The sequence below is a fragment of the Schistocerca gregaria genome, chromosome 6 (assembly GCF_023897955.1).
Source record: "Schistocerca gregaria isolate iqSchGreg1 chromosome 6, iqSchGreg1.2, whole genome shotgun sequence".
Lineage (NCBI taxonomy): Eukaryota > Metazoa > Arthropoda > Insecta > Orthoptera > Acrididae > Schistocerca > Schistocerca gregaria.
In genome coordinates, this window is record NC_064925.1 from 498,975,288 (window position 1) to 499,001,666 (window position 26,379).

At 43.5% G+C, this 26,379-nt stretch overlaps 1 protein-coding gene across 8 annotated transcripts in view; it reads right to left on the reverse strand.

The window, feature by feature from the left end:
• Window positions 1–26,379, reverse strand: part of LOC126278050 (uncharacterized) — a 420,814-nt gene that overhangs the window by 73,125 nt on the left and 321,310 nt on the right. For 6 of the 8 annotated variants that reach the window (XM_049977851.1, XM_049977854.1, XM_049977849.1 and 3 more), the window contains 3 exons: window positions 20,677–22,527; window positions 9,345–9,554; window positions 82–1,728 (listed from right to left, as the gene is read on the reverse strand). In XM_049977851.1, coding sequence (XP_049833808.1) covers window positions 82–1,728; window positions 9,345–9,554; window positions 20,677–22,527 — 3,708 coding nt within the window. The remainder of the gene's footprint in view (window positions 1–81; window positions 1,729–9,344; window positions 9,555–20,676; window positions 22,528–26,379) is intronic. The other 2 variants (XM_049977853.1, XM_049977852.1) reach the window with 1 other exon arrangement.

The window sequence follows — 26,379 nt, forward strand, 5'->3', positions numbered from 1 at the left end:
ATTGAAATCAGCTACAGCTTAATTGTATTAGGAAAAAAACTGGCATATAAGACAAGTTGCTACATAGTAAACATACTTCACCTTTTTAAAACAGCCTTCTGTTTGCACCACCACATTCGCACAACCCAGTGGCTGACCATCATATGGGAACATCCCTGAGGATGGTGTCAATATTGGATGCTGATGGTAAAGTTGAATATCATCCACAGGCTCTTGTTTAACACGTGTGCAAGGTGGATAGAATGGACACTCCACTCCACGCCCAATGTGGCGACACAAAAACGGCTTTACTTCTTGATTATGCACAGGTAAATAGTTTGAAGGAAAGAGACTATAATGCAATGAGTGAACAGATTCATTTGATCTCTTCAGTTGTTGCACACAGTGTTCAATTATTTCTTGAGGTACTTTGTTCAATGCACCATCAAGGTGACCTTGAACTTGCACTCTCATCATTCTTCTGTTCACCATGTACCAGGCTTCAGCTATAAGTCCTTGCTGCTGCTGCTGCTGCTGCTGCATAGTAAATCCCTGTGGCTGCTGTGAAGAATGTACTGCGACATCCTGATGTTGGACTACACTACTGAATTTCTGATGCATTATTACTGGGTTGGCTTCACTATCAGACTCATCTGTAGTTGTATCACTGAGTGTTTCCACTGAATCATCACTTAGACTGTGAGGTGCCACAGTCAGCTGAGATGATATTTTGCTTGTTATGCCTACCTTGCCTTTACACTGCCCTTCTGAAGTGTCCTGTTGATCCACATGACTAGATGAAGATGGAGAGGCAACAACTTGTGTCTCTGCTGTTGGTGGTTGTGTGAGGTCCCTAGTGCATCTCTCTTCTCCATGTTGCAATTCTTTACTTCTACATGCCACCTCTGGAAGTGATGACACATTATTTTGTTGAGCACTCCATAATTCCTGCCATGCCTTTTTGTATTTCTTTGGTGCTGGCTCTTGACAAGTCTCATAAGTATCACAAGAGACTTTGTGTTGGATCTGTGACACAAGTGGTTGACTGCATTCAGTGGTAGAGTGGGATGTCACTGTGACTTCAGTAGTATCAGGAACATGTTCTTCAACTGATGATTTGGGTGTATCCACAATAGCTGTTACAGTTGTTTCAACCACTGCAGTCTTCTCCCTCTCAGGCAGATGCATAGTATCTGTTGATGTGATCAAAGACTCTTCCTTGTTTGTTTCTGCCACCTGTTCAGGGGATGCTGTCACTGTTTCTACAGTTTTTACACATGAAATTTTTAAGTAGTCATCAGCTCCAACGTTAATAGATTTTCTTCGCTTTGCCAAATGCACCCTCTTACTTAAGTTGCTGTGCGCTCCAGCTACAGATTTTCTGTACTTGTAGCTCTTAGGAACCCAGTCCTCATCATCATAATCATCATCATCATCTTCATCTTCTTCATCATCATCAGCATCATTACTGACATCTTCCTCGCCATCAACTGATGAAAGTGATACAGGGTTTCGCCGTTTGCGCCATTGCACGCTACTGTCAGGCTGGTCCACGTTCTGGCTAAAACGGAGAGAATTGTCCATTTGGCTCTCTCGACGGTTAGACTGACAGTCATTAGTACTGTGCCGCCTCCCACGTGGTCCTGGTTTTGGCGATGTAATGTCTTCATTAGCTGCATACTCTGCTGCAAGGTCAGAGCTCTCGCTCACTGTTAGGGTGCGCTTCACAATCAGCCTCAATGGTGGATCCTGCAAAATACATATTATCTTGTAACCATTTCAATAATATCACGTGTAGATTAAGCTGAGTGTAACATAAGTGCTTACTATTTCTGAGGTATATTTTACTTTGGTATATCAATGAAAACTGATGTAACAACACAACAATATAACCAATGCATAAGAAAACTGAACTACAGAGGCGTAAGACTACTGTTCACAGTGTATAAAATCTATAATTAAAAAAAAAAAAAAAGTCATGCTAGTAGAAGTGCTACTCAACACTCTCCAAAATTAAAATCTTGTATGCGTTTAGCAAAGGACATCTTGATGTACACTATGAGCTGAGCACCAGTTTCATGTTTTCTTAACATGTCAGTACGTAGAATATGACCGGGCAGTTGACCATTTAGCAGCTCATAGTAACATCACGTCCAGTTTGGTCACAGTAAGTTGACCCTTTTTCCTGGAGCAGCCATTAGTGGAGAAAACTGGCGAGTCAGAAGATAGTCATGGGTATCCAAGTGTTGTATGTGCTTTCATATAAATGCAAAACGTGGGTGATGGTGACTTCAGGGAGATGTCGGCACTGTCCTCCTTTCACTGTTCCTCATACCTCAGCAGTCCTACTTTAATGAACAAAGTAAGAGCATACGGACTATCAGATCAATTGTGTGATTGGATTGAGGAGTTCCTAGATAACAGAACGCAGCATGTCATTCTCAATGGAGAGAAGTCTTCCGAAGTAAGAGTGATTTCAGGGGTGCCGCAGGGGAGTGTCATAGGACCGTTGCTGTTCACAATATACATAAATGACCTGGTGGATGACATCGGAAGTTCACTGAGGCTTTTTGCAGATGATGCTGTGGTGTATCGAGAGGTTGCAACAATGGAAAATTGTACTGAAATGCAGGAGGATCTGCAGCGAATTGACGCATGGTGCACGGAATGGCAATTGAATCTCAATGTAGACAAGTGTAATGTGATGCGAATACATAGAAAGATAGGTCCCTTATCATTTAGCTACAAAATAGCAGGTCAGCAACTGGAAGCAGTTAATTCCATAAATTATCTGGGAGTACTCATTAGGAGTGATTTAAAATGGAATGATCATATAAAGTTGATCGTCGGTAAAGCAGATGCCAGACTGAGATTCATTGGAAGAATCCTAAGGAAATGCAATCCGACAACAAAGGAAGTAGGTTACAGTACGCTTGTTTGCCCAATGCTTGAATACTGCTCAGCAGTGTGGGATCCGCACCAGATAGGGTTGATAGAAGAGATAGAGAAGATCCAACGGAGAGCAGCGCGCTTCATTACAGGATCATTTAGTAATTGCGAAAGCGTTACGGAGATGATAGATAAACTCCAGTGGAAGACTCTGCAGGAGAGATGCTCAGTAGCTCGGTACGGGCTTTTGTTAAAGTTTCGAGAACATACCTTCACCGAAGAGTCAAGCAGTATATTGCTCCCTCCTACGTGTATCTCACGAAGAGACCATGAGGATAAAATCAGAGAGATTAGAGCCCACACAGAAGCATACCGACAATCCTTCTTTCCACGTACAATACAAGACTGGAATAGAAGGGAGAACCGATAGAGGTACTCAGGGTACCCTCCGCCAGACACCGTCAGGTGGCTTGCGGAGTATGGATGTAGATGTAGATGTGTCAAGATACGCCTCCTGCCATTCATGACAGCCACCATACAAAAGGTCAGCTTATGCCCAAATAGTTCACATGTTTGTGTAACACAGGTGTATGACGGATAAAAACTCCTGTCTTGGTCCTGTAGGCACATTTATGTACAATGTTATAATCAGATTTTAAATTTCTCAGGGTTCTGTTTCCTAGATCCGTATCATTTTTAACTAGCATAAAGATTTTGTATCTGACAAATATATTGACTGATGCAATGGTGCACAATGTCTCCAATTTAGTGTATATAAAATGCTGTATGTTACAGATTGATAAGCATACATATGTTTGTTTTATCCTCTGTATCAGATACCACTGATGATGGGCTACAGACCCAAATACCGGTCTGGCAAATATATATTTCTGAAGTATGGCTCATGATGTACACCAAGACGTCCTTTATCAAATATTCAAAATGGATTCCATTAAGGTTGATTATGGACAGACTGCATATTCACAATGGTATAAATAATAAACAAAATGAGAACACAATTTTCAACCTTACACTACTTTTACTGATTTTGAAAAAGCTTTTCACATCTAACTGAGCGAATTTCCCACGTTTGCTAACAATAGTTGAAAGTATGTCTAATGAAAAACACATAAGAAAATTATATTGCACTGCACATGAGCCTAGGCCCTGTGAACCCACTTCTTTTTAATACTTAAACTGACAATGTCATTAATGATGGACAATGTAAAACACAGGAATTTTAAAATTACAGCAATTTCTCAATTATATGGGTGCAAGTTAGCTGACTTGCAGATTATACTACGTGCACAGCGGACAAAGTTCTGAAAATAATAAAAACAAAGCCTGCACTATTCTTATATAATTAGACCAAATATTTTTGTTTAGAAAATGCTATTAGACACATGACTCATGTTTTCCCACTGGAAGTCGATGTGGGCCCCAATCTCACATTTGAGCAGTCCTGAAATATTTTTCTACTTTTCGCATTTTATCTTCAGATAAATGTGCGGAGATTTCCTCTATTTACTTCCTTAAACCTTTCTCTCGAAGCTAAGGGTCTGCAATTTCCAACTTATGTAAAGCTGACAGTAATAGGAAACTGACCACTGACAATTACTGTTAACCTGTATCATATTTCTTGCTGCTGCTTAACATACAGGCAGTTTTCATGTGCTAGGAAGACGAGAGGTAAACCCATATTTAGAAAAGATCTGCAGTACTTTATTTAAAGCTTTCTTAGGATTATGGGAAGGGCAATCAGAGGCTTAAAGAAATATAAAGAATGGTAGATCTGTTAGGATTCTTGCAATTTAACCTTGATTTCCAGTTCTTTACCTTTAATGGAAAAATTTAGGGAATGGGAGATGGCTTAGCAATTGGTAATAGTTTATCAAGCAACTTGTCAAGAATATTCCTCAATTACTTTAAATTTAACTTTTTTGGGGCATTCCCAAATGCAAAAGAGAAAATACTCTGTGATATCTGTTAGAAAAGTATCCGACCTTGGGCCAAATAATAACAAAAAAAAAAAAAGAGAGAGAGAGAGAGAGAGAGAGAGAGAGAGAGAGAGAGAGAGAGACTGGCTTACCTAGAGCACTGGACACCTAATCACCCTCAAAGTAGATCCCTTTGGACTCCATATACTTCTCCCAACAGTGCCATCATTGTTGGAAGCAAGCCAAAAAAGCCTCTTTTGGAATGGCATTTAGCTCGGTTGTCATTGCTGCCATAATGTCCTCTCTTATTTGAAATCATATTCCTTTCAATGGCCTCTTGAATTTAGGGAATAGCTAGAAGACACAGGGGGCCATATCAGGAGAGTAATGAGCCTGTTGAAGCACACGAATCTGGATTTGCACCAAAACATTCTGAATCAAGTCCAAGGAATGTGCTGAAGCCCTGTTATGATGGAGGCACCAATTCCCTGTTGACTGCAAGTAAGGTCTCTTGGACGGCACAGCAACACATGGGTGACGAAGGACATACACCTGTAGTGCTATTTGGTGATCGTTTGACCCTGTGGTGCATACTCGTGGTGTGCCACACCACAGGAGTCAAAGAGAGTAGTCAGCATCACTTTGATATTGCTGCACACTTGGTGGGCCTTCTTTGGTCTTGGTGATAAGGGATGCTTCCATTGTGACGACTGGGATTTGGTTTCCAGGCCATGTCCACATGCAGAGGACCCATGGCCAGTGATTACAGTGTTCATGAAGTTGGGATCATTGTTTGTGGAGTCCAGCACGTCCTGTGGGACTTCCACACAAACTTGGTTTTGCTTCACTGTCAGCAGCTTTAGCACAAATTTCATCAGAACTCTCTTCATGCCCAAATCTTTTATCACAGTGGAAAAAGTGCTGACGCCCACCTCTTCCACAATTTCTTTGGTAGTCACATGATGGTTCTGTCTCACCACAGCATTCATTTTGGCACTGACCTGGTCTTTTCAGCATGTTGATGGGCGACCAGAGAACTGCTCGCTCTCCACCAATGTGCAGCCATCTTTAAGCTAGTTTTACACTTCCTTACTCTGTGTGATGCCCATAGCCTTGTTACTGAAAGCTGTCTGAATCTTCCAAATGGTTTTCACGTGGCTGTTGTCCAATTTCTGGCAAAATCCGATGCAGTAGCACAGCACCAGTTATTCTGTCACTTCCCTTGCAATGAAAAAAAGATGTGAGCACTTCACACTACCTCACTCAACTGTTGCTTGCCTGCTATTGATGATATTGACGGGTGGGAAAATATTCATCCATGCGCATGAAGAATCAAGGTCGCTCATGCAAGTGCACTAGATTCAAATCCATCAATTGTTCACAAAAAACAATAAGGTTAGATACTTTTCTAACAGAACTCATATTGTCAGTGGTATGTTGATGTCAGTATAGTCTTATTTAGAGGTACCATGACATAAACCCAAAATTATATTGACAGTTGAGCATGAAAACTGATGGCAGCATTAATTTCCTCAATTTGTCAGTCTGTAGATCAACTGGGAATGTATTATTAAAGTCCTCAGAAAGACTATGTGTCCAGGAATCATTATTGGTTATTTGTGGGGATATTTTTCTGTAGGAGATAAAAGTAACAAAACTGTGGAACTGGTCAGATATATTTCACAGAATACTTTTTTAATTCACAATTATAATTGTATTTGCTTAAGCATAAAACACGTAGAAAAAAAAATCGTTTTTTTGAAATGTGGTATAGTATTTATTGAAGATGGAGAACATGCGGTTTGCATTATGTCGATGAAAGATAACATCATGGGGGCCTCAAATATCGGGCACAGCCACCAGAGTTAAACGAACAGAAATGTCATGGCTGCTATTTAAATTACTGGCCACACGAATTAGATGATCACATTGTGTACCCAATGGTACCCCACCATCATGACAGGTGCTGTTGCTCTATGACTGGTAATGTTCATTCTCATCAAAGCCTCGGCACCCTAATGCAACCACTGTGGCACTGTACAGAGAATCAGGACTTAGAAAAGACAAAGTGATGCCCTCCTGTGTCCAGTGACGTCTGATGCATTACTGTTGGGTCACCTCTCTGCTGCTGCTGCTACATCAATGAAGCCTCCATACGGAATCTGAGCTGCTCCAGGCATCATCGCACTTTGTGTGTGTGTGTGTGTGTGTGTGTGTGTGTGTGTGTGAGAGAGAGAGAGAGAGAGAGAGAGAGAGAGAGAGAGAGAGAGAGAGAGAGAGAGAGAGAGAGAGTGAAAAGGGCCCACTTCCTCAATCACGGCACATGTGACTATCCTTGCACAGTCTAGTAAACAATATATAGGTTGACTCTTACACAGAAGATTAAGTACCCTGCCACTTTTTACAATGCTATTTATTTATTGAAAAAAAGCACTGTTACCGTTTTAGAACCAAAAGGTTTATCTTCAGATGGCTAGTTCACATTTTACATTATATTTCGTGTTTTGTTTCCCAACCTGGGGTTGGGGTGGTGATGTCCTACAACGAAAATAAGATGTGAGACAACGTCTTTTTAATTGTAATTGTGCCTCATGACAATTTTAAGTGATGTAGACAAATTATTATTATTAAATGAAAGGTGTTTTTGTTACGTAAAGAAATAAATAGCATTGTAAAAAGTGGCTGGTTACTGTAATATTCTGTGTAAGATTCAAACTATATTTTGTACCCAGCCATGGGCTCAAAATGCCAGTTTTTGACAAAATAGAACTAGTAAACAATGTTTGTCCTCCAAGTCACTAGTCATGTGCATGGCATTGGGTATTCACAGGAGAGTTGTGGAATCATCTACACCACAGACTCAACACAAAGTCAAATTCCAACAAACTCTGGTAGACCTTTATCTTTATGTGCCAAAATATTATGACCACCCACTTAACAGGTTGTTGGTCCATCTTCGGAATGAGAGTTTGTTGGTAGGTTTGTGGAGGAATGTGGCATTAGATGTCTATGCAAGGGTCATGTAATTCGCTTAAATAACGGGCCACTGATTTGCGTACAAGGTGATGGCACCTGATAGCACAGAGATGCGTTCCACTGGATTTACATCAGACGAATTTTGACACCGAGACATCAGTGTGAGTTCACTATAATGCTCCTCAAACCACTGTAGCAAGGTTTTGGAACCAAGACAAGGACAATTATACTGCTGAATGATGACATCACCATCGAGGAGGACATCGAGCACAATGCGATGCAGGTCATTTGCAGCTATCAGCGTGTCTTCGAATACTACCACAGGTCCCATGCAAGAGTAGGAGAATATCTCCCACAGCATAATACTGCTCCCAGCAACCTACGTCTGTGGCATGCAGCACGTTTCGAGCCGCTGCTCACCTCAATTATGGCATCTGTTGAGACGACCATCGAGCTAGTGTAGCACAAAAATGATTCACCCATTTCTCATTGACCTATGGTCTTGTGCCAACTGCAGTCGTAACTGACTGCTGGGTCAACAAGTGCACATGTAGAGGTGGTCTGCTGTGGACCTCCACGTTCGACAGTGTACGATGATTGGTGTGTACCAAAACACATAGAGATGCCACAGGTCACTGTCTATCCTACTTTACACAGCAGACAAGCCTCTGAACCTGACATTCTGTGAAGAGTCGCGGACATCTGACAATTTAGCAGCTAAAGGTAGTTTCACCGTCCTCATACCTCTTTGCGTATACACCAGTGACAGTAGCATGTGAGCATTTGACCAGCTTTGATGTTTTCAAGATACTCTTTCACACACTCTGCATAATAATTATCTCCCCTTTGTCAAAGTAGCTTATCTAAATGGAGTTCCCCATTTGCAGCCCATATCTTCACCAGGGTTATCCCCATTAGGTGTCTTCTATGTTTACACACTTTTGTTACTGTGTCAAGTGCCCACAGTGCCATCGCGGTGGGCAGTGGTCATAATGTTTTGGCTGATCAGTATGTAAAACATCTCACAAAGAACCTACATTCAAAATTGATTCTGAAAGAGGAATTTGCAGCATAATCATTGGAGACAGTCGGTGGGTTGGTCGATTTGGGGGAGGGGCCCACACAGCGAGGTCATCGGTCCCATCGGATAAGGGAAGGATGGGGAGTGAAGGCAGCTGTGCCCTTTCAGAGGAACCATCCCAGAATTTGCCTGAAGCAAGTAAGGGGAATCAGGGAAAATCTAAATCAGGACGGCTGGACTTGGGTTTGAACAGTCGTCATCGGGCATTCTGTCAGCATCGTACTTGCGCAATATATCGTGCAAGTACCACAATGATATCCGACAGACCACCCGACAACCCGATATGTGATTAGATCGCTGGGAAAGCCTGAAGAGTTACATTGGTGATGTTACTCAGAGTTGAACTGAAACCTCTGCATAGCCGAGCACGTAGTAGCACATTCACTGCACGCCATGTCCACGGTGTTGCAATCTTAACTCCACAACTGCACCCGGAACATTGTAGCCTACACCCGCGATCGATAGCTTCGCACTGTTTGTACCTGTCCGGACAGCGGCTGCAGCGTCCACTGGACGCAACAACGGCGGCTGGCCTTGGCAGCGCGCCGAGCCGCTGTGTCCCTCAGGCCCTTCTTGCGGTGCGTGTCGCGGGCTACCGTCGCCACCTCCTCGTCCACCGTGCTGTCCGCCAGTGCTGCAGCAGGCCGGCGACGACGGCCGGGCTCAGCTCCTCGCCGCCGGCGTCCTCCCCCCTGGAAGCACAGACAGCGACTCGTCACTACAAGAGACTACAAAGTCTACAAAAGATCACACAGCAATACCACTGTCTAACACATATATAACACACACCACGCATCTCCCTTATCTCGACCAAGTTAACGCTTGAAACCAACATCTCAGTCACGTGACGCGGGGCAGAAAGCTGAGTTCCATTCATTACAATTTCATGCTGTGTGAAGTGGAGCTGACAGTTACAATTTCTCTGATTTATAGCTGAAATCAAGTACTGATTTTAACACTTCAACGAACTGTAGTATTACTCTTAATGTGTAGTAGTCCAGTTAACCTAATTTCTCCAAAATTCCTGATAATAAACCAGTGGTTATCGTTTTTACACGTGGTCAAGTTGAAACGTATTGACAGTTCTTTTAACAAGCGACAAAATGACTGTTCTTTGGTGTATACCTTTTATTTTATTTTGCACTGTGAATCTTGTACTTCACCACTTCCACAGGGCTAGAAGACAAAATAACAATTTCGAAAGCAGCATTGGTTTCCTCCCCAACTAGGGGCCTCCCGGCCAACGATGCCATTTAAAACGGCCGCCCGCCCGCGGGAGCTCAGTTCGTCAGCGCTCCTGACGATGGAGACATGTCTGATCGCCGAAATATTGTGCCCGTTGGACACTATAAACCGGCAGTATACCCGTGGACTGTTCGAGCAACTGCAAAAATAATTTACATGTGAATCATGAAACCCTTGGAAACTGCAACTGCAATTTACCTACAGAGGTTAATTACAGTTATCGATTCCAATATTCTTTATTTTTTGTAGATATTCGTTTGTCATGCACTGGCTTTTCTTTTAGGATCCAGTGTGTCGGTTTCTCCACATTTTGTGCTACTCCTTTGTATTTGTTGTGATTCGTTTAATTTTCCCGTTTCATACATTCTAGTTTCTCCCCCAGTCAAAACCCCAACTTTCCTGCGCTTCTCCCGTTAGATTCAATAATTAACATAAAATTAAAGCTATTTTATAACAGTATGACTTCACAATGTGCCTTACCGTAATGCAATTTAAAGGTTCTCTGTGCTTCTCTAGCCGCATAAATTACGAGAATACTTCTTACCAGAGATGAAAATTTGTTTTAATTCTTGTTCTTAATTGTTTCCGTTACCTTCTTCGATGTAATTCATGAATACGTAAATAACTGCGTGAATGTCATTGTAATTTTATCGTATGCTACATTTGTACGCACATACACAATATGACCTGTTGCTTTCATAAATTGATTATACGTAGCGTCTTTGCCTTAGGTATGATGTCATTGCTCAAAGCAGATGAATGGAATTGGACACTAGAATTTATCCGAGGTTTTCGTCACTTTACCTTATCTGTAGGATACAAAAGAAGACTTAGCTGGCCATATGTCAAGGTCTTTACTTCTGAATCTAGTAAACAATTGATCTGTAACAAAAATATTATAAATTGTTCACTATAAATACGTAATGACATACTCAGCCGGCCTATGTGGCCGAGCGGTTATAGACGCTTCAGTCCGGAACCACGCTGCTGCTGCGGTCGCAGGTTCGAATCCCTGCTTCGGGCATGGATGTGTGCTATGTCTTTAGGTTAGTTAGGTTTGAGTAGTTCTAAGTCTCGGAGGACTGATGACCTCAGATATTAAGTCCCATAGTCACGAGACTTAGATGTTAGTTTCGGTCTAAAGTAGGCTGTGTTTTTGGTGACGTTATTTGCAATCTATGTTGTCTATGGTCTAATACATACACTCACTACACTCTCTGGCGTGAAAATACTTCCCATTTGACAGCTGGAGCTATACTAGCGCTCCAAGCGGTGGCAAATCAGAATCACATGCGTCGTAAGGATAATGATTGTTTTTAGTTATCATCAACGAAATAGCTGTTACATTTTTGCTTTCCATGTATTATTAAATTACTACGAGACGTGAATTATCGTGGAATACATTTAAAAACATCCTAACCACACCGATTCACCGACATAAGCTGCAACTTATTTATGAAGAAATACTATCGAATATCAACAATAGAAAATTCAGGATGGAATGTAACAACATTATGAAAAGGATCATTGCTAATCATTATAACCGGAGATGCTGTGTCGCAGATAGGAACAACAAAAAATTTGAACGACAAGACCTTCGTCGGAGATAAAACACACACACAATGACCGCAGCCTGGTGAGACCTCAGGAGCCAGAGACTGCATTCAGGTATGTGTGTGTGTGTGTGTGTGTGTGTGTGTGTGTCCGACGAAGTTCATTTTCCGATAGTGTTTTTGTAGTTCCTATATGCAACTCAGCATCTCCGCTACATGATGAGTAGCAACTAGCCATTTCATAATATTGTTACTTTCGAATATGTATATATTTGCAGCTAACTCCTCTGAATGCAAGAAAATACAAAAACAATTTCATGCTTGAGAAGCATCTATTTCTGTTGTCAACTGTTATGACATTCACTATCATTGACCCTTACAAAAAAATTTATGAAGTCTAATGATTCGCCCATTCTTACACTTCACTCGACCGTCTAATACATGAATATTGTTGTGAATGTAATTACTTTTAGTTCAAAAGTGAATGTTGAGAATTTTTGGCACAATTGTGGAATTGGTTTCTTCTGTGCTGGAAAACGGTTTATTGCTTTTGACGATTAATCATTTCGTCTATGTGGTTTTTCCTCAAGCGACATTTGGGGTGACTTATTTGGTACGTTAAATAATGTAGCTCTTACATTCGATATAGGTTTCCTAAGTTCCACATTCACTCATTTGGCCGAAAGTATAGGGAACAAAACTCTGTTTTGTTGGGCAGGTATACCAAGTTTGTCTGCAAAAGGTCTGGTCTTTTGCTATTTACTAGTAATTTCTTGTTATTAAAGAAAAGCGACATTATTCAGCAAACGTCTGTACGTTAGAAGAGTAATTTCTTGTTATTAAAGAAAAGCGACATTATTCAGCAAACGTCTGTATGTTAGAAGAGAGTTGTAAATCAACTGTCCCGTAATGTACCGTTTCGTACCAGGTCCTTACAAAACTAAGCAATGATAAATATGGCGTCAATTTTTTTTTATTTTCTATTTTTTATGTCACCACGCACAATCCCTACCGTAAAACAAATGTTAAAAATCAATTTAAAATTTAATATTCGCTCTCAACCGATATTGTAAGAGGTGAATAGCTGTAGTTGTGGTTGTGGACATAAAGTCGCCTGCAGCAAATATCACCTGCCCATCAACACACAATTAATAGCATGCACTGTGCCTCTCGCTCACCCTCACCCTAGTCGAAGCAAGTATTTTTTTCTATTTTTTTGTAAAAAAGAAGTTACTTTCGAAGTAAATTTCCTTTTTCTTAGGATGAATTGTGTTATGTGTAGATGAATTTCTTATCTCATGGAGCTTTAGGCTCTCATTCAAAATTTAACACTTTGAGGATCAGCCACTCAAAAAACGCAGAAACCACCCATTTATGTAATTTGTTAAAACTTTACTATGTGTTTAGTGTATCTTAGAGGATAACACATGCTAAAAGAGAGCAAGCTTCGAAGTTAGTTATTAATATTTATTTTACTTCCTTCATGGATTCCAAACTATGCAATGCACGACGGAACATTTATTCAGTTAAGTAACCCACGAAATGTTAGGTGCACAGCAATTAAATTTATAATTGTGCTTGTCAGAATTCTTCAGCAGCTGCGATAGAAGGTGTACTTTTAAGATCCTGCCTAACCACACCTATCGGAAAAACAGCAAAAAAATTTGACGACTAATACAATTATAGCTATGCTGTATGTTTCATTAATTTAAACTATTAACTTTTAGTATTTGTAAGCTCGCGCTGTTTTACTGTGAAGTTGCTAGATTACCTATATCACGTCCTATTCTTTTAATATCTGCTGTCATTGGCTGGCGAGATCACGTGATATGAGCTATGACTGGATGACAAAAGCGCATCGCGTAGTCCAGTCTCGATCTCAGTGCTTCGGAAGTTACCATCATGTATTTAGCGGAATTCATATTTATACTTTCGTAATACGAAGGTACGCCGCAATGTACATGTTGCCGCGCACAGGTCTTTCAAAATTGCCTTGTTTTTCGTTGGGTTTCATTCCCGGAAGCGCCGGGAATTCTACTCTGGTGTAGACTTCTATTACCATTGAAAAAGTAGAAAGTTTTACAGCACCGAGGGAAAATATATTGTCACCTAACACGATAAAGACTTACCTTCTCCCGGGGTTTAGTGTACTTTCATCCGGGAAAAAGTGTATTTTCACCGGGGAAAACGTATTTTTTAACTGGGAAATCTGGAAAAAATCGGATTTTTTTTAGTGCACGCTGAAATGGGACTACCTTCACATCCTTATCTGAAATTCCTTCCTCGTGTCAACATCCTCTGAAGCGGTCATTTTAGCTCGAATTTTTAACTTTCTGGACTTTATACTGTTATGTCTACACACAGTTTCAGTAGTAAACTGCCCTTTAAAAAATTAGGACAAATGATTTTGTTATCTCAGATTAAATTTCACATTAATATACTACCCGGTTCATATTAGGAACTAAGGGGAATAAGCCGTTTGTTAACAATCCAACTTTGAAATTTCGTGATGTGAACTGTGCAGTCATGTTGCCCCCACATATTCTTGAAAAAATTTATCTCTTCCCTATTTCTGAAAGGCTACAACATTTATTCATTATGATCACCTAAATGATAGCTCTGCTTGAGAGCAAACCGAAATACTGTTCGTTATATTTTTTCAAAGTAATTGGGTTATAATTAACTAAAATTTAATTTATATTATTGTACTTTATATTCTTTGGAATCGTGCGTGGAAGCATGTAAACTTGTCCTATAAGTTACAACTCATAGGGCAATACATGGCCTACTTTTTGATACATGTAACCAAAATTATTTCATGACTTGTAATTGTTATTTTGTAAATATCAAATTCAATAATGCAGTCGATTGTTTTGTTTTTATATAAAGGCAAGAAATTTTTACGAAGTCTCAGACGGTGTTCAGGAAAGATAGATTAGGCAGAATTGGTGGTGGAGTGTTTGTGTCTGTCAGTAGTGGTTTATCTTGTAGTGAAGTAGATACTCCGTGCGAATTGGAATGGGTGGAGGTTATACTTAACAGCCGAACTAAGTTAATAATTGGCTCCTTCTACCGACCCCCAGACTCCGATGATATAGTTGCGGAACAGTTCAGAGAAAATTTGAGTCTCGTAACAAATAAATACCCCACTCATACGGTTATAGTTGGTGGGGACTTCAACCTTCCCTCAATATGTTGGCATAAATACTTGTTCAGAACCGGTGATAGGCAGAAATCATCTTCCGAGATTGTCCTAAATGCTTTCTCCGAAAATTATTTCGAGCAATTAGTCCACGAACCCACGCGAATTGTAAATGGTTGCGAAAACACACTTGCCCTCTTAGCCACAAACAATCCAGAGCTGATAGAGAGCATCATGACTGATACAGGGATTAGTGATCACAAGGTCGTTGTAGCTAGGCTCAATACCGTTTCTTCCAAATCCACCAGAAACAAACGCAAAATAATTTTATTTAAAAAAGCGGGTAAAGTGTCACTAGAAGCCTTCCTAAGAGACAATCTCCATTCCTTCCGAACTGACCATGCAAATGTAGACGAGATGTGGCTCAAATTCAAAGATATAGTAGCAACAGCAATTGAGAGATTCATACCACATAAATTGGTAAGAGATGGAACGGATCCCCCGTGATACAGAAAAAAGGTCCGAACGCTGTTGCAGAGGCAACGGAAAAAGCATGCGAAGTTCAGAAAAACGCGAAATCCCGAAGATTGGCTAAAATTTACAGACGCGCGAAATTGGCACGGACTTCAATGCGAGATGCCTTTAATAGGTTCCACAACGAAACATTGTCTCGAAATTTTGTAGAAAATCCGAAGAAATTCTGGTCGTATATAAAGTACACAAGCGGCAAGACGCAGTCAATACCTTCGCTGCGCAGTGCCGATGGCACTGTTACCGACGACTGTGCCGCTAAAGCGGAGTTATTGAACGCAGTTTTCCGAAATTCCTTCACCAGGGAAAACGAATGGAATATTCCAGAATTTGAAACACGAACAGCTGCTAGCATGAGTTTCTTAAAAGTAGATACCTTAGGGGTTGCGAAGCAACTCAAATCGCTTGATACGAGCAAGTCTTCAGGTCCAGATTGTATACCGATTAGGTTCCTTTCAGATTACGCTCATACAATAGCTCCCTACTTAGCACTCATATACAACCGCTCGCTTACCGATAGATCTGTACCCACAGATTGGAAAATTGCGCAGGCCGCACCAGTGTTTAAGAAGGGTACTAGGAGTAATCCATCTAACTACAGACCTATATCATTAACGTCGGTTTGCAGTAGGGTTTTGGAGCATATACTGTATTCAAACATGAATCACCTCGAAGGGAACGATCTATTGATACGTAATCAGCATGGTTTCAGAAAACATCGCTCTTGTGCAACGCAGCTAGCTCTTTCAAAAATGATTCAAATGGCTCTGAACACTATGGGACTTAACAGCTGTGGTCATCAGTCCCCTAGAACTTAGAACTACTTAAACCTAACTAACCTAAGGACATCACACACATCCACGCCCGAGGTAGGATTCGAACCTGCGACCGTAGCAGTCGCACCGTTCCGGACTGCGCGCCTAGAACCACGAGACCACCGCTAGCTCTTTATTCGCACGAAGTAATGGCCGCTATCGACAGGGGATCTCAAGTTGATTTCGTATTTCTAGATTTCCGGAAAGCTTTTGACACCGTTCCTCACAAGCGACTTCTAATCAAGCTGCGGGCCTATGGGGTATCGTCTCAGTTGTGCGACTGGATTCGTGATTTCCTGTCAGGAAGGTCGCAGTTCGTAGTAATAGACGGCAAATCATCGAGTAAAACTGAAGTGATATCAGGTGTTCCTCAGGGAAGCGTCCTGGGACCTCTGCTGTTCCTGATCTATATAAATGACCTGGGTGACAATCTGAGCAGTTCTCTTAGGTTGTTCGCAGATGATGCTGTAATTTACCGTCTAGTAAGGTCATCCGAAGACCAGTATCAGTTGCAAAGCGATTTAGAAAAGATTGATGTATGGGGTGGCAGGTGGCAGTTGACGCTAAATAACGATAAGTGCGAGGTGATCCACATGAGTTCCAAACGAAATCCGTTGGAACTCGATTTCTCGATAAATAGTACAATTCTCAAGGCTGTCAGTTCAACTAAGTAGCTGGGTGTTAAAATTACGAATAACTTTAGTTGGAAAGACCACATAGATAATATTGTAGGGAAGGCGAGCCAAAGGTTGCGTTTCATTGGCAGGACACCTAGAAGAAGCAACAAGTCCACTAAAGAGACAGATTACACTACAGTCGTTCGTTCTCTGTTAGAATATTGCTGCGTGGTGTGGGATCCTTACCAGGTGGGATTGACGGAGGACATCGAAAGGGTGCAAAAAAGGGCAGCTCGTTTTGTATTATCACGTAATAGGGGAGAGAGTGTGACAGATATGATACGCGAGTTGGGATGGAAGTCATTAAAGCAAAGACGTTTTTCGTCGCGGCGAGATCTATTTACGAAATTTCAGTCACCAACTTTCTCTTCCGAATGCGAAAATATTTTGTTGAGCCCAACCTACATAGGTAGGAATGATCATGAAAATAAAATAAGAGAAATCAGAGCTCGAACAGAAAGGTTTAGGTGTTCGATTTTCCCGCGCGCTGTTAGGGAATGGAATGGTAGAGAGATAGTATGATTGCGGTTCGATGAACCTTCTGCCAAGCACTTAAATGTGAATTGCAGAGCAGTCATGTAGATGTAGATGAAGTGGAGCATGAGCCACGAGGTCCGCCCGTCTGCACTATTGTCCTTCGGAAGTTGTTTGTGTGGGAGTCTTTCGGGGGCTGCCGGACGGCCAATGTGTATTCCACCTATGCGCATGGTTATCAGCAGTGCTTTTTTCTAAAAAATAAGTTTGAGGGTACTACGACATTGGATATAATGCAGCGAAAAATACTTATAACTGAAGCATGGGATAACACCCTTCTGCTTTTAGCCATGACGTCATCAACATGTCTACATAAAAAATAAAATAAAAAAGGTGTCGGACTATTCAGTCGACTCCATTTGAAAGCTCCGGCAACCGTTCTCGACAACTGAATCGCTGGCAGCCTGTTTGACAAGCGTGTAGTGCCCTCACCCTGTCTTAGTGGGCGATGGTCGTTCAAAAATGATTCAAATGGTTCTGAGCACTATGGGACTTAACATCTATGGTCATCAGTCCCCTAGAACTTTGAACTACTTAAACCTAACTAACCTAAGGACAACACACAACACCCAGCCACCACGAGGCAGAGAAAATCCCAGACGCCGCCGGGAATCGAACCCGTAAACCCGGGCGCGGGAAGCGAGAACGCTACCGCACGACCACGAGATGCGGGCAAGGCGATGGTCGTGCTAAACGGATATGCGATATTATATAGGTTAAAACATGTGTTCGGTAATATTTCCTCGTTTTGTATGTCGGAGGGTTGATTGGACTCACCTGTTTCATTTGAGGTGTACTAAAGGTCAGTTGAAGTGTACCATACCATTTTCTTTTATAGTTCAGGGGTTGATGGGAATCGCCAACTTCATTTGAGGTGATGTAAACTGAAGTGTTCGATACCACATTCTCTTGTTTGGGTGTTTCTCGGTATCGCCTGTTTCATTTGAGCTTCGAAATGCTTGAAAAATCAGTGACATCGCTTTTCCCACCAACACTGCTATCGTTCGTATTGCAGTTACCAACACGAAAAAATGAAATAAAAAATTTACGTCCGTGAAATAAATGTTTGACACTCTTCCAAGTTCTCAGCATCGTAAAAAAAATTACTCTGCCGACGAAAAAGTTTAGGGGTGTGCCTCCCCCAGCGTTCCCCAGAAAAACGGCTACGTGGGGTTTCCTACAAGGGTGCAGCAGGTAGCGAAGCTGTCCAGAGTAAGCGGTTCCCTAACGAGGTGTTTGCGAACTGAGCCTCGCCTCACTGGTGGTCTGCCCCAGTCGCAGGTGTTGTCACCGTTTCTCAAGCAGTGTCGTCGTCGATCAGCACCAATAATTTCGCAAAGTTAACTTTCCGATTCTGGAGTTTCGTCATATATGTCATACGGATATAATTATTTGTATTTGGCGGATCTCATTCACAAAAGTATGCTCTTAACGGTTTTTCTAATGTTCTAATACACAATCTGCTATTTATTGAATTTTTATCTCAACGTAACTGAAATTTTGCTTGGTAAATTTCTTACATAACATGGTCACTCGTTCTGTGAAGCTTCCAGAATTTTTGGTGTGGAAGGCGGAATGAGGACTCAAGACAGCTGGTTGCCCACTTTTCTGTCAGACACGATCATATCTGCCTTTATTGTCCTCCAACAGGAGCATTTTTCGGCTGATTATTATGTAGTTCATTTTATAAAGATTCAATTCCAACTAGATGAACTTTGGTGGAGTCATCTGTATTAAGCAACGAATTTTATCATCTGTAGACATCAAGAACAACACTCTAGTTATCGAGACTTTATACGCCGCATCTAACCATAGGGAAATATTGTGTTAATTTCTTTCAGATGAACGCGCCCATTGTCGCGCAAGTTTTTATCTCTAATTACTAACTGCAAACCCGGCGTTGCCCGGATATTTATTCATCCCAGTTTTATGTCAGTTCATCCCCTTTTCCCTTATCTCTCTTGTCCATTTAGTCCTATCTCGCCTCTCTATCCACCTCCTTCCGCCCATCCGTCTCTCTTTCCATCTCCTCCATCTGCCCCCTCCCCCTCTCTCACAACACTTCCGCCTCCTCTCCATCCTCTTCTCTATCCATCTTCCCGACTCTGTCCACCTCCTCCTCCGCTTTTTCTAACAGTACATCAAATTCACCTTTTTCTAACAGTGCATCAAATTCACAATAACACCCCTAATTTATGTATTTATTGCAGTGTTCCATCAGTCATTCATCACCTTCCCCCTTTCTCTGTTTACTGCTCCCTCTCTCTTTTAATCTGCTTCTCTCACTTGTCTGGATGCACCTCTTCTCCCCTCCCCGTCCCCATCACGCTCTCCTCTCTCCGTATATCTCCGCCTCCGTCATGCCATCTTCTCTTTCCCCGTCTATGAAAAAATACATATATCTGCCAACTTTCATGCTGATTGACGAGACTATGTTGAATTTATTTAAAGGCAGGCCAACCATCCGCCATCCAGCATACGTTGCTTTGTGTAAATGCCTTCCCCACGAAAACATACATACATGAGCCAACTTCCAAGCTGATCAGTCAAATGGTGTGTAATTCTGTTGTAAGGCACCCTCCGCCACACACCATATGAAATTTCACCTAGACGGTGCGGTTCCCCATGTTTTGAAGATCAAATGTACAAAATTTCATCAAGATCGGAGCAACACTGTGGGTTTTGTTGAAATCCGTAAGTAAAGTACCCACCAGCATGCACTGAACGAAGTTTTATGTAGACAGTGACCTTCCTCTTGGTTTAGGAAATAAAAATTCATTTTCATACACCCAGCTCGCTCTAGGCCGACTTAGTTGCGAAAGATAAATAATCGATTCGAACAACAGAAATCATGTAATGATAGTAACGAGATTACGAGAGCAGTCACTTTAGGTGTTACGTAAAATAACGTTATACCTTGTAAATTATCACGACACAAAATGAAGATGGTAAGCAATGTGGGACTTCTTTCCGTTTGCGTTTGAAACTCTCGGAGAAAAACTGTGTGGTGAGGAAGGTGGAAGGGGGCAGCAAAGGGTGCCTCGATTTGTTTTGCCAACCCGGGCGTCTGACATGTTTAGTGTGCCACTGCTCGTAGGAAACCACGCGGTAGAAAAGCCCACGGTAGGAAACCCCACGACACCAGAAAAACAGCACTGACAAGAAAAGTATTAGACTCTTAGTGCGATTCTTCGCCCAAGTGTTTAAAAACTGTCCTTTACGAACAGTATTACTGTAAGTACTGTTATGAAGGGGAGTTTCTGAACGTATGTAACGTGAAATCGTTTAGGAGAACTTGCGAAGTTACTCGTGCTTACCCTTCTCAGTGTAGAACCGGTGTTGGAGACTCCGTTGGGTCTCTCCGAAGCAGCCTTGGCAACTTGCTCCGGCAGGATGAGCTCCTGGGCGGTGTACGCGTTTGCTCGGGCGTGCTGCTTCTCTGGCTCCTCGGGAGGGTCGGGCTGCGCGGCGCGCTTCTTTCGCCCTCTTCTGACGACGGCGGCGTCTGGCGGTGCCGCTGCCGCGCGTTTCCTGCCCACGGGTTTGCGACCGGCGGGCGGTGTGGCGGGAAGGATGTGACGGCGCACCGGGTTCTTTCTTCGTCTTCCGAGCGGCGCCGTGGCGGCATTCCTCACTTCGCCGTTCGTGTGGCAGTCATTCGGCGCGGAGTCGTCCAATCTGTCATCTGGTGTTTTCGAGTTCTCCCCTGCCGTTCCGTCCTGTGAGGTTACTGTGGTCACGACTGCATCCGGTGCAGCCGTTGCACGGCTGTTGACGTCGCTTTCTGTAGTGTCACTGTTGGGCTCAACTTCAGACGTACACAGCACTGTTTCTTCCCGGACTGGACCTTCAGGCAGGTGAGCTCGTGCTCCAGCTGTCAGAGTTTCTCCAGTGGAATCGGGGGTAGCTATCGTTACATCTGCCTCTTCGTCAGGTTTCTGTGATTCGCCTTCGGCACTTTGAGGACATTCGGTCGGCGCTAGCTCCTGAAGGGCGACCGACGGGGACGCCTCCACTATTTCGGAGAGCTGCGCGGTGGAATCGCCGACCGACAGTGTTTGGGCCGCGTAGCTGTGATCGTCGCTCGACTTGCAGCACTTCTCCAAGTCGCAGTCCAAATGGAGCGCGCGTTTGCCGTGCTGCACCGAGCATTTCAAAAACGGTGAGTCCCTGCCGCTGTCCGGGGGCCGGGCTTTGTCGTCCCTCTCGTAGCAGGCCATCATGCTGTCCGGGTTGTTGAACTCGATCGCCTTCAGCTGCCACTCTGAGCGCTGGTGCGCCTCACCGCCGCTGTACTGGCACAGGGCGCTGCTGTCGCTCTGCCCGGTGGCGGGGACGGCAACTTGCGGCACTGGCGCCTCGAACACTGATGACGGATCGGGGTACAGGAAGATGAACTTCTCTGTTGGCGGCTGGGGGACGCCCGACTCTTCGTAGACCGGGGCGACTGCCACCGTCAACGCGCCCTGGCCGGCGACGCCGTCCGCTGGAAGCAGGGCTGTTCCTGTAAGGTCCAGCTGCCTGAACTGGCAACTCACTTCCAAGCCGTTCACTCTCATCGCGATCGGGATTGTACTCGAAGCGGGCAGCTCGTGGCTCTCTTGGACAGGTGGTTCGTGATGCTCTCCTACGGGCAATTCGTGATGCTGTTGCGAGGGCAGTTCGTGTTGCTCTTCCACGGGCAGTTCGTGTTGTTGTTGCACAGACAATTCGTGGTGCTCTTCCACGGGCAGTTCGCGATGCCCGTCCACACTTTCTCCGTACTGCCCAGCGTCTGTGCTCTCTGGCGAAGTATCTGCGAACGACGGTTCTCCTGCGTGTACCTCGGGGCCCACGGCCACCTGTTGCTCATTTTCTTCAGTTTCCGATAAGCTCTCGTAGCCCTGCTGCTGGGCCGCCTGGCACAGTAACAGCAGTGGATCGAGCGCTGCGGGCGTCTCCGCTGGCGTGTCGTCGGCGCGTGGGGCAGACCCCGGCGGGGAGGTGTCCCCATCTCTGCCGACGTACCTGACAACCGGCCGGCTGTTGTCGGCATCCGCCGCTGTCGGCTGGTTAGCCGCCACTGTGCGCAGCACCGAAGAGCGGCCAGCGTTTCCGACTGCTCCACTCCCCTGGCGGCGACGCGGCACGTACGCAGGGGCGACGAGTGGCTCTGGCGCGGCGCATCTCTGAAACAAAGCAGGGGAAATAGAGATGGCTTTTAGTACGGCGACTGCCGTCTCGTCAGGAACGAGGTAACAGCAACTGACGGGGGCGTCAAGGGCCCACTTGGAGCAGGAGAGGCATCACAGGACATTTTAATTTCCTCCGTTTATACTTTTACAAATAAATTCATAAAACTTTGTCAGCATCACCAGGAAGGTTCAAATGGCTCTGAGCACTACGGGACTTAACTTCTGAGGTAGTAATGTCTCTGGTGTCGCTATAAGACATATATCAGAGAGGGAGACCAAGAGATGAATACACTAAGCAGATTCAGAAGGATGTAGGTTGCAGTAAATACTGGGAGATGAAGGAGCATAGAGAGCTGCATCAAACCAGTCTCAGGACTGAAGACCACAACATCAACAACACCGTGAATACCAGGAATTCGGTAAAACATCAAATCTCCGGCCAAAAAGGTCCTGCAAGAACAGGACCAGCGATGACTGAAGAGAATCGTTCATGTGACAGAAGTGCAACCCTTCCGCAAATTGCTGTAGATTTCAGTGCTGGGCCATCAACAAGTGTCAGAGTGTGAACCATTCAACGAAACATCATCGATATGGGCTTTCCGAGACGAAGACTGCACGACACAAGGCTTTACGCCTCGCCTGGACCCGTCAATACCGACACTGGATTGTTGACTGGAAAAATGTGCCTGGTCGGACGAGTCTCGTTGCAAATTGTGTCCAGCGGATGGACGTGTACGGGTATATGGAGACAACCTCATGAATTCATGGACCCTGCATGTACTCTATCCGCATCATCGGCAGCGACTGCAAACGCTCCACAAAGAAGACTTCAGTCCTAGAGAGAAGCCGGCCGTTGTGGCCGAGCGGTTCTAAGCCCTTCAGTCCGGAACCACGCGGCTGCTACGGTCGGAGGTTCGAATCTTGCCTCGGGCATGGATGTGTGTGATGCCTTTAGGTTAGTTAGGTTTACGTAGTTCTAAGTCTAGGGGACTGATGACCTCAGATGTTAAGTCCCATAGTGCTCAGGGCCATTTGAACCATTTTGCAATCGGCATCTGGCCTGCAGCAGCGTGCGTGCATGTAGCAAGCAGCCAAAACATACTTTAGGACATGCTGTGACTCCACCAGTGCTCGTTCCTAGGAAGCAGTGATAATGAAACTTTGTACTCTGCAATTCTGTAAAAATATGAATGTATCGTATTAATTTCATGTCAGAATCTTTCTTAGTTTAGGAGATACTAAAATTGCCCTGAAACAGAAAATTTCCCGTAATTAAGACAAGCTGCAGCTTGGAGTCTTATTAGAATGTGCCTGGAATGAATGCGTATTGCGCGGGAAGATCGAATCTTGAATTTTTCACCAATTAAGAATGTCTGAGCGCGCGAAATAAAGTTTTGTAATAGTAGAGTGAGTCGCTTGCACTGAGTAAAAGGTAAAAATGTGTGTATCTTTACGCCGGCCCATACAACGAGCAAAGACGTGGTCGCTGAAAGTTCGTTTGGCATTTTGGAAATAATATTTCAACAATTATATACATTACACATAAATTTTTTGTTTCGATCAGTTAGGAGAATTTTTAGGCAACGTGAAAACAGATACAACTTCTACTTGCCGCCAGTAGAATCGACCAATCAGAGAAGTGTTCGTCCCCGCGTTCTGGAACCAGGAAAACACACTGTGCGGGCTACACTCGGACAGTCTTAATTAAATCACCAGTGTCTGAGGTTAAGTGTACGTGTTTCCGACGATCTTGTAAAAGTGTTACAAAAATGCCTTTTGATGAGAGCAAAGAGATCGCCGACAATCAAAAGTGTACGTCTTAACGATATCGATATTATTGGCAGTTTGGATAGGCTATTCTGATGAAATGAAACAGGCCTTTCCTACTACGTGTCGTAGCTCCGCGTGGTTTATTACGCAGAAGCCGTTTGCAACCCAAGCAAAGGACTGTGTGTTATTTTGGGAGAGTATCAAAACATATAAAAACTGAGGAAATGTAGGCTATTTAAAACATTATATATCAGGACTTAGTAACAGAATGTCTTGGGATCGATGTATCAATAAATTTTTAATCTGAATGTCGTATGAGAAATTACAGCTGAATTTCAAATAGAAATTCTTGGACAGTGCACCAGAGATTTGTAGTTGTTATTAGAGTACGAGTTTGGAAGCAGTTTTGTGACTGGCTACCCTGAGAAAATAAATAATTTTCTCTTCAAAGCACTTAATTTAAGTATTGGAGGATCCGTAACCGGAAAATATAATAAACTTTCGGATATTTCACGGTAAATACAGGGACATATTCAATGCAGTCATAGCTTTTTTATTGTCTTTTCTTGGCTGAGTAACTTAGGGGGCACCCTAGACCAGCCAGCTCAATGTGTGGAGCTTACTGAGATACGTGAAACCATCTCTTGAAACATTGCAGCCACAGGTTTCAACAACACAGCCGTTGCATTAGGAACAAGACGCAAAATTCTATCATCATCTTCAGAGCTCTGCAGACATCGTACAGCGTGTCAAACTTTCAGTCACACTAACTGACCAGTAGTATCGGGACACCTCCACGTAAAGCAAAATTGACTGGTAGGTGTATGTCACGAGAGGCGAAACCGCCAGTATAAAAAGAGGCGGGCAGTACTGTGTTGTCCGTAGAGAAGCAGTGATAGCGGAATGAGTGGGTCAGGAGACCTCAGTGATTTCGAACGTTGAACTGAGTAGCAGATGCATCAGAGACCTTTCATCCCTTCTAACCTTCTAAAGCTGCCCACGTCGACTGTTTGGTGATGTGAAGTGGAAATGGGAAAGAACAACCACAGCTAAACCGAGTTCAGGTTCAAATTCAAATGGCTCTGAGCACTATGGGACTGTCATCAATCCCCTAGAACATAGAATTACTTAAATCTAACTAACCTAAGGACATCACAAACATCCATGTCCGAGGTAGGATTTGAACCTGCGACCGTAGCGGTCACGCGGTTCCAGACTGTAGCGCCTAGAACCGCTCGGTCACTCCGGTCGGCTGAACATTAGTAGACACTCGATTATTGGGAGAGCTGAATTTAGTTACTGAATCGAGCATCTTACGGCTTACAACGAACCCGGTCCCCAGGTGTGGAATATTCTTCACTTTCTTACGTCCTACCTTTCCTTTAAAAATGCGATAGCCCTCTGAATGAAAGGCATGTTCATCTGTATACCTGGTTTCCTGTATTGCTGTGAGCAGTATCTCGTGGAGCGTCATTGTGTCTGTTAAATGTTTCAGTTTGCCTATTTTGAGTAGCGAGTTGATGTTGAATGTGGCAAAGCAGTTCTGTTGTTGAGTCTGATTTTACTGCTGGTGGTTCGAGGACGCTCCGACTTGTTCTCAAAGCATGTTGGTGTGGGCTCCCCAGAATCCAAAGGCCCACCGGCAAAGGCGGAGGTGGATTTGATACTACCTGGGGTAGTAACTTCCGTGAGTTTGTTCTCCATACTTTAGCTGAATATTGTCTTGGGGGACCAGGCGACTACCGAGGTGAGCTCCGGTAGGTTTATCTAGGGTTTCCTCCCGTAGACTGATTGCCTTCCCAGAGCGAGGAGACCAATCTTCCCACAGTGGTTCTTCCGCCTTCCTTGCCGTCGAGATGATGCCAATCAACTTCGTCTGCCTCCGAAGCCGTTGGCCAGTTTTCACCCGTACCGTAGGTAGAGCTGCCGGGCATTATATATATATATATATATATATATATATATATATATATATCGGAGTCCTTCGTCATTCACTCTAATAATGTGGGGGACAGGGCTCTAGCTAATGTCTGATTTTACGCAGGAGTGATGGTCTAAGAAAGGTTGGGAACCACT